This window comes from Pyxicephalus adspersus, chromosome 2 (assembly GCF_032062135.1).
Source record: "Pyxicephalus adspersus chromosome 2, UCB_Pads_2.0, whole genome shotgun sequence".
NCBI lineage: Eukaryota > Metazoa > Chordata > Amphibia > Anura > Pyxicephalidae > Pyxicephalus > Pyxicephalus adspersus.
Window position 1 is genome coordinate 74,302,640 of NC_092859.1, and position 18,328 is coordinate 74,320,967.

The 18,328-nt window shown below is 39.6% G+C and overlaps 1 protein-coding gene across 1 annotated transcript in view; it reads right to left on the reverse strand.

Moving 5' to 3' along the window:
- The window catches only part of ZNF346 (zinc finger protein 346), a 35,669-nt gene extending 21,884 nt beyond the window's left edge, over positions 1-13,785 (reverse strand). Inside the window, exons 1-5 of the mRNA XM_072399001.1 lie at positions 13,633-13,785; positions 7,311-7,414; positions 6,824-6,916; positions 6,174-6,318; positions 3,400-3,669 (exon numbers count right to left, since the gene is read on the reverse strand). Coding sequence (XP_072255102.1) covers positions 3,400-3,669; positions 6,174-6,318; positions 6,824-6,916; positions 7,311-7,414; positions 13,633-13,690 — 670 coding nt within the window. The 5' untranslated portion in view covers positions 13,691-13,785. The remainder of the gene's footprint in view (positions 1-3,399; positions 3,670-6,173; positions 6,319-6,823; positions 6,917-7,310; positions 7,415-13,632) is intronic.
- Between the last annotated feature and the right edge of the window lie 4,543 nt (positions 13,786-18,328).

Here is an 18,328-nt window from a genome sequence, read left to right on the forward strand (position 1 = left end):
TACACTGTCCATCAACCAACTCATATTCTCCTAGGGTTTACCAAGATAAAGAGCTGCAATTTCAGAAGTCATAAGCAGGACCACCTACTGCTAAATTATGTTCTTGTAGCACAATGCTATCAAGTTTATCCTCTCATCACTTTCACAACTGAAGACTTCAGTTTTTGAGCAGTGTAAGTCACATATAAGGGAACAGGTCAGATCACCAGTATCTATTTCATTGTCTATAATCACATTTCAGGATTTCTTTAGAAAACTACCTAAAACATCCAACTTTGGGGACTAGGGCAGACATAAATCAGTTATCACAAATCTCTATACATAGGTGGATCCCCTTTCTTGTTGAAAGCGGGTGTCATGCAGTGGAATGCGCAAGGAGACTGAAGAAAAACTAATAACACTAGAAGCACAGCAGAGCAAACCATAAAAAAAACCTGATTATTTTTAATATTGGGTCATATTAAAAATAATTCAGGTAAAATTTCCTCTTTAAATAAGGTCAGACAACTGTATGCATGTGATTAATAAATGGTTTTATTTTTCTATTCACTCCAGGAAAGATTTTTTTTATTGTTAATTACAATCACACACATCTTTCAGTGACTCAGACCTACAAATACTAGTCAATACAATAGCAATGTTAGGTATTCTGAAAAAATAAAATGTGTAACTAGTTATGATGTGGCATTTAGTAGAACATTACTCTCCCCAAACAGAATGAAAAAAGGAAGCTATTTAAATGTGTACAACTCTAAACCAAACTTGTAAAAAATACATACTTTAAAAGAAAAATCTACGAGGGAAAGAATGAAAAATTAACTGTGTGTGTTTATAAAATTAAAAATAAAGTTTGTTAAAATGTGTGTAATGTATATGGATGATTGGGAAAGAATTTTACATCTATCAATTGTTTTTTAACAAAACTAGAATTTCCTTTATATTTACCTTTCCGTTTAAACAAAGCAAAATTACCCTACACCTGTGCAACAGGCCACCTACTATGTCAACCACAACCTGCCTGAACACAATCCCAATTTACTGGCAGTGTTCTCCCCAGCCCCTTTTAGCAGGGCGCACCACCCAGCACTTTTCAACAACCACCTGGCTGTATTTGGGTGGTTACTGATGAGTCGGGTCACAATTCTGGGTTGAGCACTGACTGCTGTGCGCTTCATGAGACAATAAAACCCTGGATATTGGGAAAATGATCCCCCGGCCCCAATTTTACTGTCTGGTGCCACTTTAAAACAGAAGGAATTAAACATTTAAAAAGTCTATTTTTGGGGGCTATGGAAGCCCTATAGTTTCCATGTAGCACAAGATGTTGCCTTCTATGCAGTTGAAAGGTCTTTAGATTTGCGAAAACCCCACAAAATGTTTTATCATAAATTATTAAAAAAAAAAAACAAAAGCCCATGCAAAAAAAATTACATTACACAAAATAAAACCACTCCTAAAAAAACTTAAAACATGTTACTGAAATAAGAGGGGGTTTCAACAGGAGTCTCTGCACTGCCAACCAAAACTTTGGTCTTAAAAATGGGCCAATGTCAGATTTGGCCTAATGTGCCCAACTGAATCATGTATAGATGCTGCCGAAAATGCTTAAAAACAAACAAATAAAAAAAGAAATATAAAATTATGACCTAGAGAAGAAAAAGTGCAGCCTAAACATTTCCTTCACTGAGCTTGTTTATACTGCAGCCAGAATTGTTAGTGGCCCATTTAATGTATCCACATTGGGAGGATTTGAGATACGGACTCCCAGGCTGTACACCTAAAATCTAAAAAGACTGGCTAGATTCCATTTTTTCCCTTTTAGAGATATAGGGCCTGATTTAATAAAGCTTTTCCAGACTGGAGAAGAAACATTATCATCGGGGGAACCTGGTTGATCTAGCATATCTGGAATAGTTTTCTTAAAAAATCATATGCTATTAGTTGGCAAATATTTCCTATCCTGATCAGATCTATGGCAGGTTTGCTGGATCACCAACATGCAGGTTCTCCCACAATAGTCTGTCTAATCTTAAAGAGCCTAAAATCAGGCCTATAGAGTCCTATAATGCATCTATATCAGTCAACATAAAGGATTAATAGAGGTATAAACTGAACACTGCAGTGTAAATGCTCTGTCAACAGAGCCTGAATCGGTCACTTTTTCTGATCATGATGCTAATTCTGTGTGCTTCCAGTAGGGTTATATTTATTCTTCTTACCTCTAATGCAATGTATAAAAAAGGCATACAGAGAAGTAATATGTGTATACTTGTATTTGTATTACTTTTCAAAAATTGTTTTTGTTATGATCCTAAAATCAGAGACAACATCAAGGGGGCTCACCAAAAGAGCTTGATTTTTTCAATACTAAATGTTTTAGAAATGAGGGCGGTGGACCCAGGAAGTTAACCTAAATGGTGTCCAGAACTTTCTGATGGCAGCCTTGCCAAGAGTTTTAAATAACTGCATTTATTATAAAGCTTCTAAATATCACTTTATGGAATATAAAACTGATCAGAGTGCATCTTCTTTTATATTCACCATGTGTGACAGTGTCCTAAAACGTTGTGGGGAAAGTGTTGGATGGGTTAGATGTACCACCCAGAAAAAAAAAGATTTTTTTTCATGTTTTAAGGCTCCAGGAGATTGTATTGTATTATCTGACTTTTCTGATTGGTTTATGGAAAGCCACTTTGTTAGGGTCCTGGAACCTGACCGGGGAAAAGAGTGGTGGACCAGGGATGCTTCTAACATCCCTGATCCACCCAACTGCTGCAAGGACCTCAGTGTGATCCCAAAATTGAGAGAGAACAAAGCTCCAGAACAAACACTGCATTATATGTGAGTTTTGCTGGATCATTTAAAAAGTGACTGTATGTATATCTTGCTCCAGTCAGTCAGGGACTTAAATGAGGCAGTTAGTACTTCAGCCAATCACTGTTCATTTTGTATTTCTTGCTGCTAACATTGCTGTAATAAACATGGCCTGCACTGAAATTTAATGGAAGCCTGCTGTCTCATGTTTTGACCATACCAACACCCTGTTGCGATCCCACATATGATTTTAGAAAGGGCAGAGTAGAAACAAAACAGACCAGTTTACAGAGAGCAAATGGTGCAAGCTCAAATCTACATTAACATGTAGAAACACATGTGTTTCTTTAAACTATCAACCTATCCTTTAAAATATATACATCCCCAAAGATACACCTTTGAATAAGCTAGCATGTCATGCATACATTAAGAGATGAAATAACTGTGCTGTAAACAGAAATAGCTTGTAAATAAAATTCTGGGGAAATGAAAATATATTTCCCACTAAGAAAAATAAAAAACTAAGTCATCCCTTTATATATTAGATAGTAGGGTTTTTAGAATCAGGCTCAGCATTGGACTCACTTGAAGCAGAGCCTGGCGTTAGAGGTTTGAGAGGTGTACTTTGCGGCAAAGTGTTCCCACAGCTGGTATATATAGTCATAAGCTTGCTTTTGGTCTCCTGTTTCTTGTGTTTCTTGCCCGCATAATGTTGTTGTGCCATATGAGGATTGTTAAATGTGGCGTTGCAGAGCTGACAAAACTTTTCAGGGTCTGACCGATCAGCTGTGCCTGTTTTTTTGGTGGTATCTGGAGCAGGTGGTGTTAAACGTGGCTTCTTGGGAAGAGGTATTCCTGTCAAAGACAAATAAAAGTGTGTGTAAAGCTAACTTCCGAGCCAAACTTTTACAAAAATGGTAATAAATGTATAAACACAGAGAAAGAGAACCCAATCTTAACTACATCTGTGTAAACAATTTTGCCATCTTGGTTCGAACAGAATGAGAAAACAAGCCCTTGTTTTTGGATATAAAAAAATAAAAAAAATACTGTAAAATTGATTATATCCAAAAACAAATTTCAGAGTTGGAATTACTGAATTCCATTTCCAGGAGTCATCTAGGACAGCACAAAGATATGCACTGCTTCCAACAGAACAGGAATTTTATGACCAAAACACTTTTTAAGAAATTCTTCTGCTAAATGACTGGTAGTAAACCAGGAAACCAAAGGAGGTAACAGGTCTTGGAGGTTTGAGGTTGTCTCAAAAAGAGTCTTATAGAATGAGGTGTCTATGACGTAATGGAGAAAAGTCCAGCACTGACATCAAATGTTCCAGGAACAGACTTCTCTAAATTGGTGGACTCAAAGTCAAATGTGTAAAAACCAACCTTTCCCAAACAGACTAGCATCCCTGTAAAAACCTTGAAAAAGATAACTAAGATCTTTATTAAAGCAGGGGTTCATGAAGCCAAGAATTCAGAAGGAACTCTGCACTGCTAACATGGTGCAAACATAGGCTGCTAGGAAAAGCCAAAAAACAGGGTGGGAAACTTTCTTCCTCACCTTTGTCAACAAAAGAAGAAGGGTGAAAAGACTTACCTTAGGAGCTTCAAACCCAAGAACAAACAGGTGTGCTTTGAAAGGGCAGAAAAGATAACACATACGTAAGGAGTGTAGAGATTTAAGCAAGATTTGCAGCGCCTACCATGGAAGGAATAGAACCTTTAAAACAGAGCATGTCCTTGTTCTTCCAGTTCCTACTTAAAATTGGGAAACAGCTTTAAAAAATGGGCCTTTCAAATATTTAGAAAACTTGGAACAAGATGCAGATTCTATTTTAAGAGGTTTGGAAACACACAAAAAGGTGTGTGAAAATGAAAATAGCAAAACTTGCCAACCTCTCAAGATATACAATGAGGAAGTATATTACACTGCCCACCTGTGGCATTCTGATTGATGGTATCCAAGGCAGATCTTGGAGGTCTTTTGATTTTGGCATGACGACACCACACACACCAGTAGAAAAAAATTTGTACAGGGAGAGTTAGATTGGACGAATCATACTGGCAATTTCCTTTGTTAGGATTTAATCCTCATAAATTAGATTGGCTTGGTTGCCAAGGTTAGCCAAAACATCTAATAAAAGGCAGTTACGTTAGAAACAAAAAAGGTTTCTAAAAAAAAGCTTTAGCACAGCCCAAGGCTTTACCTGAGCCCAGACCTGTAATATGCAAAGTAAACCACTCAAAACAATCCTAAAAGAGACTCTATAATTCAACAGAGTCTGCGTAAGGGTAAAAAAGTCAACCATGCTAGGACACCTGAAGCCTCTCTCGCAGACAAGCCCATCTGGGGAAAAGGGCACTTCTACGTCACCCTGCACCTATGCAGTCTTGGAACCCAGGAACCATAACTCCACATAGACTTTGTGACTGGCACCAGTCATCTGGCAACCCAGCACTGGCCCTCCCCATGCAGTAAATGGTGGTGGACCAAGGATTCCCTTTGCCCATTTAGAAAAAGCTATTGAGGAAAGGTCGGAGGGAGAAAAACCTGCATTCAAAGAAAGGAAGGCAAAAAGGGGTGGGTGAACACTTCAAAGCAAAACCAAGAGTGTAGCCTCCTTCCGCCAGCTTCGACCCAGAGGAAAAAAAACGAATGACCAGTTCGGTCTTTTAAGTGTAGAAAGCCTTGTGACTTCTTTCTTAAACATTAGCTAAAGTGTTTGGTTTTGGTAAAGGAAAAATAAAATAAAGAGGACAAGTACAAATCATGCACAATGCTAAAGAAAAAAACAAAACAAAACAAAATGAAAAACAAAGACTTAAAAGCTGGATTTCTCCATCTAGACTGGTTCTAAGTTTGCACTTTGATATAAACGCAACTTTTGAAGCAATTTACAATTCAACATACTTTTAAGTTCAGTATTCTGATTACTGAAAAGTAAATACAGATGCTGTAGATGCTGACAATATATCAGGAATTAGGATTAGCATTTCCCGATTTACAGCAACCCAATCATAAAAAAAGGAATGCCAATAGTAGTTAGCCACAGCACAGAGTACACCAATTTCCAAAAGCTGTTGTTCCTTTATTATCCCTAGGTCACTGCAAGGCACAGCAGTTATTGCAGAATAGGTAGAAGCTAAAAGAATCCAGCTGCATAAAAAATGGAATTAACCCCCTTATAAAACAGGTAACTCACCAGGAAGACATTTTGTCCATTATGGGTTTATCTTACCAATTTTGGTTAAATGTTTTTTAAGACATCAATCAAATTTCAAATAAACTTTTTACAATGGCATTTTCCTTTTCAAAACTGCTACACAGGAAATAGCCTGTTTTTAGATATTTACCTTCCTTAACTCCACCCTGTATCTTTAGCTTCAGATTTTTTGCATGTGTTTTTCCTTCATAATGGGATGTAGCAACCACAGGAGATGAAAAGGTCATGTTGCAGACTGGGCAGCACTTGTTCCTATCTGTCTCATCACCGATATCCTGTACATACAAAAATAGTGGACTCATTACAGGTGAATATTTGGCCTTGTACAATTATGGTGCTGTATTCAGAGCAATTTTTTGGTAAATGCATTTTGTTATAACGGTGTATACAGAACATCCTTACCTATTATTTAAGTTTTATTGTAGAGAGAGAAAAAAAATTCTAAAATGCAGAAATTTAAGCAAACTTTTTTTTTTAATTTGATTCACACTTTTATTCTTATGAAATTGTTTTTTTTTTTCTTTCTGAACAAGAGGATCAAGTTCTGTTATAATATCATGGTGTCATTTTACAATGGGTAAAATTGTAGTGACCTAATCTCTTTAGACACTGAGGTCCCTAAAATATGACTTTTATCACCAAGAAAAGAGGTGTGTAATAACAGTGTAACCAGTCAAAACCCTGAATGAGCAAAGGGCAAACCCACTTTATTTAAATAAACTTAACCAACAACTTTTGTAAATTTAAGTCAAAGAATCTTTAAGTAGCAAAGACTATTACCAGAGCACCATCAGCTCTCCTTTTTGCTGGTGTCAAACCATCTCCTTGGTGGATAGTTAAGTACCGACGATATTTACTTGCATGTTTCCTGCTCTAGAGAAATAAAAATAAAAGAAAAAAAATACATTTACACATTTAAATGTATAAAAGACATTAAAGATTAACTTTCCAAGTAACAAAAAAAAATAGTGCCTAAATGCAGGAACTTGAAATAGCTTCAACTAGGTTTGGGAATAATAGGTAGGTAGTGAAAGCCTTTAAACCTTGAAACTAATGTATAAGACTTGATTTGTAACCCAAAGTAAACCATGAATACACTGAAAGCCAGCCATTTAGTTAATGTCTAGATGTCAAAGCCTTTTGTAGGATGTGATCAAGAAGCTTCCAAAGCCCACAGTAAAACAGCTGATGATCAACAAATACCTGCATCAAAATACTGTTATCTGATCACCTGAAATGTCTGCTCTAAAGTTTAATAAAAAGTTACCTGATAATGTGCAAGCTTTTGTGATTCGGAAATCAAAACAGCACTGCACACTTTACAGTGGCCATCAGAGAAGAGGTGGCGGTTTTCTCGGATTAAACGGTTTACTGAAAATTGAGAATAAAAGAAATGTGTTAAAAACATTTGCTATATAATCAAGCAAGAAACGTATATGAAAAGTGGAATATAACATGGTAAAAAAAAAATCCCAAAATGAATCATTCATAATCTAAATAAGCGAATAGGAAAGCTGTATCTGTCTATGAACACCCACAGAACTATACACACATACACATTCTTACACACCACCCACAAAATAAAATCAGTATTGTTAGGTGGGCCCCCTACTAGTGGATTGTTGAAAAAGCATTTTTGTAACGAAGAAACTAAATAAGAGAAGGCTATATGTGCAATTAGCAGTGGAAGGAGTGAAGGGGAACGCTCTAACATGCATGTTATTTAGCTCTAAAGATCCATAAGCAAAGAGATTGCTGCTGGAACTGCTATCTTGGTTGTGATGTTGGCAGCCCCAGCAGACTCCGAGCATGTTACAGTGTTCCCCTTCATTCCTTAGGCTATGTACACACTTGCAATGATTCTCGTCCCGAAATCGGCTCAGGGCTGATATCGGATGAGAATCTGGTGTAAAGCGCCTGTCTTCCATTGTCCGAACGACCTTCCTGGCGGATCCACAGATGATAGAGGACGAACGATCTTAATGGAAGTGAAGGGGGAGAGCGCACAGCAGGGTGCCACTGCATCACTCTCCCACTCCCCTCTCCATAGAGCAGAACAGTGCTGTATGTACAACACTCGTTCATGCATCCTGCAGTAGTTTGTCGTTGGAAAGGATCATGAAAGATCTCTTACAACATTAATTATTGCAGGTGGGTATGCAGCCTTACACAGGTACAACAATAGAGAAGAGATTATTCTAATCCCCTGTTAATTTTGATAGTAGGAGTTATTCTATAGCTATGCTGAACTTGAATGAGACCAGTTACCATGAGCAGGTAATTTCTGAGGAAACAACTGAACATTTACGTAGCTCATATTAACGGGTAGTGGACGTAATAACATCAGGCGTTTTATACACGTTTAGTCATGATTCCCTCACTTGCTTGCATTGGGTCAAATAACACAAGAACAGGAAATGAATTTTCTGCCAATAGGCCTGTATATTGGCCAAAACTTACAGACATTCAAATCATACTGACAGCTGGACATCCTCATGTATTGCCAATCTGTAAGTATCTCCCAAGTTAAAGAAAATGAACCACACTAAAAGACCTCTTGCTGCCACACACCAGTGGACATACACCCCTATAGGTTTCTGCTGCCTAGTGATAAGTTCTACATTCTTTGTTCAAATTAAACTGTATTGACAATTATGTCTGCTTGTGTACCACTGTGTATTGTGTGACACTGACTTGTAGCACAGCTTGGGCACAAATACCCAGGAAGAAGCCAGTAAACATTACCAGCACCATTAACTGCAGCTCTGCTTGCAATGAAGCAAATGAACACCATGTATTCATAAGTTAATATTGTAATATATATTAAAGCTACAGCAGTAAGCAAATGTTTAAACTGCCTAAGTTTTAGGCTGCCGTTTACTAAATACCTGAGATGGGAACACATACACTAGACATACACTGTGCAGTTTTCTCTAATAATGTTATTATCAATCAATATTACGATTGCCTCACTATTACAACATTTTCAGGTCAATTCAGAGTCTCCCTCCTAGGCTTAAGGAGTATATTCTATATCTTTACACTTTTAAAATGAAGAGCGATTTATAGACATAACTGCCCCCCATTATATAATTTATTTTTCCCATTTTCTAATCTGAGAAACACAAAATGCACTGAGATTCTGCAGATCCTAAATAATTTCTATGTGGTGTAAATTGTACATGTTTGTTGTACTTGTTACAATAATGATATTTGATCTGAATGTGTCTCAATAAAAATTGTTTAAAAAAAAAAAATACAATCGCAATTGATTTAAATCAATCCTTGCGATTTATCTTTTTGCTGTTCTATCCACTTGTTTGATATGTGATTGGTATTACAAATGTTTTCACTTATATATCATAAATATTGATCATTGCCTAAGAAGTGTATGAGATAAATGGAAATCTCCCTAGCAAAATGCAGATGGCAAACATTAAATTAATTTATCTGCATATAAATGAAACCATAGCAAAGAGAGAGAGGTATAGCAACCAGATATATAACCTCATATCCCCCTTTGCTCAGTTGAGATTATTATTCAGTGTTCTCCCCAGCCCTTTAGCCGGGCTCACCACCCAGAACTTTTAGACAGCCACCCGGCTGTTTTTGGGCGATTACTGATGAGTTGGGTCACAATACAGGGGCTGCCACCCACCTACAATTTCTTCCCACCCAGTTTAAAAAAAATTCTATGTTGAGCACTGTTATTATTGACTTTAATCTTTGTTCTTTTTCTTTATTCTTTGCACTTTAAAGTTTACAGTCATGTCACAAATTGTCCCTTGATGGGCTCACAAATTATATAGGATGCAGTGGACTACTTTATTTGTTTGTAGAAACAAATAAAGAATCTCCAACAGGGTTGGAAGTAGACCTTGGAAGATTCACAGAAATACCATTCGAAGTTTCTCCAATCACCTTCTATGATGGAGGAACCCAAGTGAAAAACAAGTATTAATTAAGGGTGGGACCACCACTTGTAAAACTTTTCTGCTAAAAGCCAAGTCTTAAGCTACGTACACACTCAGGGCCGATATCGGACGAGGATCTGAAGTGTGTACAGCGCGAGTCGTTCATTGTCCAAACGACCGTCCTGGCAGATCCACTGAGGATGGACGAAGAACGATCCTAATGCAAGTGAAGGTGGAGAGTGACGGAGCGGCACTTCCCCTCTCCATAGAACAGAACAGTGTTGCACAGCACTTGTTCATGCATCGTGGAGTGCTTAGTCGTTGGAAAGGATTGTGAAAGATCCTTTCCAAGGACAATAATTGCACGTGTGTATGCAGCTTTACTGTGGCAGAATCTCCTCTTGATAATGATGGTAACTGGAGAAAATCAAGTGGGTGCCTTACAGATTGCATCATCCAAAGGAAGTCACTAAAGAGGTGGTCAAATGTGCTTTTATGAAAGATGGCATTGGCCCACTGTTTTGTTTGCAACTTTGGAAATAATTATCTAATCCTTCTGGTTATTAAATTCTTTAAGGCCTGCAATTTTTTCATGGCACAGTAGAAAAGGCTAAAACATCCCAAGTCACTTGTAGATAACTGATCTGTGGCATCTGCAAAAGTCTCCTTAGTATAACTGGGATTGCTGCAAAACGTTTGCAATACAACCTCCTGTGTTCTACGGAATGATGAAGCCCTTTAAGTATAATGGATCTAGTATCAGATTCACACTATTTAACAGATAAAAGTCTCCCTCTCTACAGGCTGTTGTGATGGCCAACAAGAAGGTGCAAGCAGTAATCTTTTAACCAACTGATCACTAGCCAGTCTGTATCATCACTTTACTTAAAGTCAGCATGCGCTCTTCCCCCATTCTGAAGAAACTCCAAAACCACAGGAATGGATGGCCAGAGGGACCTTCCCCTATACCAGGATGAAGAAATTCTCCAAACCATAAAGTAAATTTTATGTTGAACTTCTTCCTGCTGTTTTTCTGTTAAATAAGGTGATAATCATGCCAACTGAAGATACGTTATTTTCTAATAAAGATCTTCAAAGTTCCATGTCATCAAGAAAAAGAGTTCTAATTCGAGATGGTAAACCAGCCCCTGTTTTAGAGGATTGAAGGGGTTGCTGTCTAGGGGTGGTGGGTGGGGGGGATGTACACGCTTCTACAAGATCTGAGAACTATGTTCTTTCTCTATAAGAACCCAATTAAAGCTATTTACCATTTTATGTTATAAACCAGCTAGCAAAAAAATGCATTAATTTAGCTGGTAGCATCAATATGCTCTATAGGTACACATGAAGCTAAACTATGCAGCTTCCTCTTGGCTTACAAAATATGCATACCATCTACAGACAGGCTGACTCTACATGCTGCATCACCAAGTCTAAATGAGCTCTGCACTGAGACAAAAATACACCTGCTGACCGTGGTAGCACATACGCCAGACCCAAACAAGTGCAAACTGCAAAACAGACACACAGAAATACCCGACTCCAACAATATACAGAAAAGACGTGTTTACGAACTTTGTGTTATGGGAGCATATAAAGGAACCTGAAATAATTCAGATCCTTCCATATCAGTTCATATCGTTACAGCATGTACGGAATCGTGCACTATCGGTTGTTAATCGTTACACGTGTGTACGTAGCCTAAGAGCGTACATAGTCATAACAAACCAACTCGAGGTAATATTTATGCATTTTGTTTGTGTATGCAGCTAGAGCTGTATAGGCACATGATATGCCTATGTAGGTTTTAAGATCAGCAATCGTATAGCATAGACCTGTGGCTTTTCTCTGTTGGTTCCCTCTGGTGACCACAAAAGCCTATTCAATTGCCCAAAAAATTGTCAGAGCCATGCAATACTTGCCTACATGAGACCATAAGTGTGGGGCAAATGTGCCCGAAAGGTTAAGTAATGTATGTATATGTGAGGTCTGTACTGTGGCATTCCCTCCTACCAATGTGACACTTGAGCTGCTGGACTACTGTGATCCCATCAATGTAATAGATATGACATGCACTAGGAAAACCCTGTCATAACAAAAAGTTAAAAGACATCCTTAAGGTTACCTGGTGAATACCAATATACATGGAACAGACAGGCTAAAAATTAAATCTGAACTGAATTAAAGAACCTTATTAATGTGTTCAACCTAAAACATATGCAATTTCTTATGTTTTATGCATTTTGCTTTATATTATGCCAAAACACACGGGGGCCCATATTAGTGCTGACAACATACCAGCGAGGACAGACCGCTGTTGTAAACAATGTATGATGCAAAAATCTCAGCCTTTTGTACCTGTCTTATTGCACAAGTTATTGCAACACTCAGGGTAAAAAGTCTTAAGCTGCGTACACTCGTGCAATTTTTGTCGTTGGAAAGGATCTTTCTCGATCCTTTCCAACGACAAAGGAGTGCACGATGCATGAATGAGTGCTGTACATACAGCACCGTTCTGCTCTATGGAGAGGGGAGAACCGATGCCGATTATCGGGCGAGAAAAATCTGACGTGTGTACGCAGCTTTAGTATTTTAAATACATTTGTTTCTCTGAGTATACAGAATAAATACAGCTCTATCAAAAAAAAAAAAAAAAAAAAAAAAAAAAATCGTGTCGTTATCTCTATGTGCAGGATCGGTGCTATACGATCGTTCGTCGTTCGTTTTCCAACGATAATAATTGGAAGTGTGTACGTAGCTTAAGAAAGTGAACTCAGGAACTATAGAAAAGCCCTAAATAAACTTTGGACAGATAAATTGAAACTGTGAAAGATAAAAAAAACAAACAAACATCCCCATACCTCAAAAACCAATCTATTTTGTGTTGTAGGACCTGGAGGCCAAAATTTGGAATCTCGGAAACGTATTATCGCTTCCCCAACAGCACAAGATCTAGAACAAAGCAAGGACCACACACCTGGCCGGCTTTCCAAGGCTCCTAGCCACTGGGATACCTTAACTACAACAATGTCATCTATTTAATGGAAAAGGATGGGGTGAATATGTCAAGGGTGTCAATACTGTGGCCCTGGTCTAGTTCAGAAGGGAACCTGGAACATGGAAGGGAAAAGCACTTTTGGCACAACAACAGAAAATTCAAGAATCATACAGTCCAGAAAAATAAACCAAGATTACCAAGGAAGGTAGGAAACAATCTAAACTGAAGGACTTTGCTTCCTGCAGCAAACGTGGAGACTGTGCTTCCTGCAGCATCTCCTTCCTTTTTTTCTCCCCCGCCCAACGATCTCCTCCCCCCCCCTCCTGCTCTCTCTTTCCCTCTACCCCCCATGCCCTTTTACTCCCCCTCCCCCATGCTCTCTCAGTCAGTGTGGGTCGGTCGGTGTGGGATGATTCCGTGCTCTCTCCCTAGCTTTGCACCACTCGTGTGATAAGATAAGGAAAGCATAGTGAGCAGTGATAATGTCCCCCGGTAAATAATGATACATGTAACACACAATACAATCCCAGCTCTGGTCCCCTGCACACTGCATGGCGGGACTAGCATGATGCGATTTGCGCTCTTCGTCTTTCGTTTATGGAAGGCCCACGCCGGTCACACCCCCTCGACCTTGGAAACCCCGCGTGCCGTAATCAACCTTCCTAAACCCAGCTTACCGGCTTCTTCTCCCACTGGTAGGTCCATGTCGTCCCCGTTATCAAAGCCTTCCGCCATCTTCTCGCGGCTAAGTGACCCTCCACGTACGGTAGATGCTAGAATGGAGTTGTTGAAAGGAGGGGTGGAGTTTGCGGAAGGGGCGGGGCACGTTAGGGTGACGTAAGACGTACAGAGACGTCTAGTCATTTCTCTTCCTGCACATGCGTGTTTCTGCAGTTTGTGAGAGATCTTTCGCCTAACGGCTCCTTTGACCGTCTGACGAGTGAGTATGGTAAAGCAGCGCATTCGTGCTTTCATTTCTATTTATTCTTTCTATTAAAGGTTTATTTTCACGCCTGAGTACATGTTGGGGTGTAAGAAAGCATCTGGCGTTAAAGGAGAGTGCATGGTGGTTAAGAAGAGTTCCTAGGGGGTGCAAGAGAACGCAAGAGGAATGGCATGTAGGGGAGGGGAGGTACCGGTAGGAGAGTGCCAGATGGAGTACAACTGGGGGTGAAGAACACCTGAGGGGTTGCTATGTGCAGATAGAGGAGAGCGCCAAAAGGGGGTGGGACTTGGGGGTGCATTACCCCTGAAGGGGGTGTGATCTAGGGGGTGCATTACCCCTGAAGGGGGTGTGATCTGGGGGTGCATAACCCCTGAAAAGGGTGTGATCTTGGGGGTACATAACCCCTGAAAAGGGTGTGATCTTGGGGGTACATAACCCCTGAAGGGGGTGTGATCTGGGGGTACAGGAGATCACCTGGTGGGGTGTGATCTGGAACCCCAGAAAATTGGCTGGGAAGGTTCAATCTGGGGGTGCAGTAGAGCCCCTGGTAGGGTGCTATCCAGAGGCCCAAGAGAACGCCGGGGATGTGAGATCTTGGGACCCAGAAAAGTGTTTAGGTTTGTAAGAAAGCCCAGGTAGATACAGGAGGGCACAAAGGGTGTGGGGAGGAGAGCAGATGAAGGGTGGCATTTAGGCTGGTTCAGGAGATGGCACATGGGTGGGATCAGGGACAGTGCAGGAGAGTGCATAGGCGGTGTGAAAAAGTGCAGTCCACACTGTTAGACACAGGCATTAAAGAAGAACTCTAGCCTATGTTGTTTTATATGTAATCTGATGTAATTTCTCCAACCAAGGTCACAGGTAGGGTTTCACAAAAAAGTGTTATACAACAGTAATACCCCTTGAGCACAGTTAGTATAATAATTCAAAGGACTTTGAAGTGGAGTGCTCAAAGTGCTCAAGGAGTGATTTCACTTTTTATGTTTGTAACCTAAAAAGAATGGCAAGTGTGTGATACTTCTGTCCTAATGTATATGGTCTGCATGTAGAAATATGAAAAATATTGTTTTTTAGTGACAGTACTGTTTACTTCAGTCATTTACTTTTATTTTTTGATGTATATAACTATTTAATAAATTATTAGAAAATGCAGTTCAAAAATGTTTTTTGCATAAGCTCTTAATAAAGAATTTTAACACAATTGTGTTTTTTTTTTCCTTGACTTTTACTAAATGGTTTTTATTGTATAGGGCACTGAATTTTGTATGTAGTAAACATTTTCTTGCATAAGGGTTCAAGCATTCAAGTGTTTCTGTACAAAGAAAGATGATTTACCACCTTCTTACCTGTAATCTCTATAGAAATGTTTCCACAGTAACATACCCAGTGCTGGAGCAGAAATAGCTTGTGGCTGTTGGATCTGAGACAGCAATAGAACATATAAATGTCCTGCCATGTACAGGTTATATTCCTAGTTCTTGATATCATAGGAATAACATGGCATTATGTAAAAGAAAAAAAGTCAATCATTGACACTCATTTACAAACATGTCTAATACTAGAGAACATTTCTCAAGGGAGAACCTATGTGATCTTGCAAAGCCAGTAACCCATGTGTGGTTCTATATTTCTCAGTGCTGGCACATAACAAGAAAAACTGAAATCCATTGTTTCCAACTGGGCAAGTTTATGAGCGCTGGTTGACATCAGAACATGATATATTTAACACAATACAACACATACCAACCTATAAAAGGATGCATTAGGCAAAGAAGTATTTTGGATTTAAAAAAATGTGTTTGGCATTCAGTGTACACAGTACATCCTTGCACCAACTCTATTCTAGTACATTCTGTGCTGAATGATCTAGATTGCAGTAGTTAAGATACACCCATGTATTCCACTGGCAAAAGGACCATACCACTCGACACCTCTTTACAGAACATATTAGGGTGGAGTGATTGGAGGGAGGCAGAGTAAATTATGTGGTGAGAAAAAAAGAGCAAAAACATTTTGTCTTTTATAGCCCCGCATAGTGCTGACGTATAAACTCCAAGAGAGTTTATATCTGTCAAAACTATTGACTTTTTTTTAGCTTTTAGAATATATTGTTTTTATAAACCAATTTTGCTAACACAAAAAAATTGTTAAATGTATTTATAACTTTTGATAATTGGGATTATATTTAAATATTATCAAAACATGGCTGTCCAGCTGCTGTGAAGGAGCCAGCAGTTGTCAATAGCACAAAAGGCCTTGTGCAAGAAACAAAAAAGCTGTGAAGTGGGAAACTAAGCAGCCTTGCCATGTACAGACCAAATAGTGCAATTATGGTGGGTTTTTGTAATGGCAGAAGGGACCTTTCTGCTGTAGATCCTTACTTTTTGAATAAACTAACCAGGCATAAAATTCTATGATGAGATAAAGTAGCTCCCAGGTGCATGTGCAGGAGCAATGTCATCTCTATCTGGATAATGAAGATGTCCAAAGACTTCAAACCCAAGGGTAGATCAGGTGAAAATGGCAGCAGAATCTGAGATGGGGGACATCACAATGTCTCAGGTCTGGAGGGGGTTACTTTGGTAGATAAGTCGACCATAATGTACATGCAGCGCCAGCAGTGGCTGTCACATCCACTTTAAAGGATAACTGTTATTAAAGTTTGGATATCTACTGCCCCTAACCTAAATTGAAAGTGGAACAAAATTTTAAGTGGAACCAGGAATACTCACATATCCCACTTTCATTGCAAGGCACAGCATCTCTCTTCTTTACTCACCGAAGATGATATTTGCCCATCTTCATTGGCCCTGTCAGGAAGATGTAATTCCCAGGCAGGATTTCCCTCTCAATCAAAATTTGACAGCTGGGCCTCAATTAGGCAGAGGGATACCCACAAGCCTGAATTGCAAATTTCGAAAAGCGACTTTAGTTCCACTTTAAGAAATGAAAAAAGCGTTCCCTATCTGGAATGGGCCACTTTTTGTATATATTTATGGTAGTCCTGACTGGTCCTACATACATTGGAGCAGTGTGCTAATATCTCTGTCCAATATAAGGCCCTTGGGGCAAATAAAAGTATTTGGCATATGGGTAGAATTTCACTTAATGCAGAGTTTTATTCCTAAAGTAGCACATACTATATATGTCGCCTAGGGTGGTGTAATAAAGAATACTATCCTTATACCAGCATTTATTGTGGCTACTTAATATAATCAAATACAATGAGCATCTTGGGCATGCACAGAAGGAGCCCTTTCATCAAAAGGGAAAAAAATTGCCGATCTCACTGCAAGTTTTTCCCAATCTATACATTTTTAACCAGCAATGTTAAACTTCCACTGACATGGTATCATCCATTTGTAATAGCTACTGGGTGACCAGCATTTGACTACTATTATCCAGAGCAGTGGTCGCCAACCTTTTTGGTTCTGCGGACCACTAAAATCAGCGGTTTCTGACCGTGTATGCACGGGGAGCCGGGTGTCACTCAAAGGAGGGGAAACATCCACCATAGTAACATCATTATGACATAATCCCGCCTACTCTCCCATCACTGATCAAAGTCTGCAATGGGAGAGTAGGCAGGTTATGTTTGTGGACACTGCCCACCCACTTCCCTGAGCCAGGGAACTGCATGGGGGACGTGGTCCATGGCTTTGGCCAGTGCGTCCTCCCAGCTGGGTCCTTCTCCTGAGCCCGCTCGGGCGTGCGCTGGCCAGAGCCGCAGACCCCCAAAATTTTCCCGCGGACCACCAATTGGCGATCGCTAATCCAGAGCAAAGCCTGGGACTTAATGCCCCAGAGCCTTAGTATACAAAAAAGGTATCAGGTTTATGAAAGAAAATCCATGCAATGATACCAGTTTCCAATGAATGGTTCCAGCCATCTTTTTAGCATGACCCAACATGTTCCACCTAATATTTAGGCTTTCTCAGGGTATTAGTGGCTTGCTTATAGGTAGTACAACAATTCTGCAACAATTCTCATAAGACCCAGATATCTGCAGGTGCATAGTTCTCCCCAGAGGTGTTTAGCCGGTTGCTCTGCCCGGCTGATTTGAATACCCCGCCCAGCTCTCGGCAGCTCTCATCCTCAGATGCACGGATCTCAGTGAGGCTGTTCTCTACTCTGAGCCATACGTTCAGAGAATTGCTGCCCTCGGCTCAGCCCTCATGTGAAGGAGACACAGGCAGCCCCGCCCCCATCTCATAGCACGAGCTCTGCCCGTGAAATGTATCCAGTGTGTATAAAGTGTGCATGTCATTCTGCATCCTCCCAGCTCTGTGTACAAACCTCCATATCTCCTAATATGTATGTCACAATGACCTGTAATTTTCAGGGTGTACAGGGGACCCTCATAGATACTAGTTATTACAATTTCAGCCCCCCAGGTTTACAGAATTTAAAGATATGGGGGTCACAAA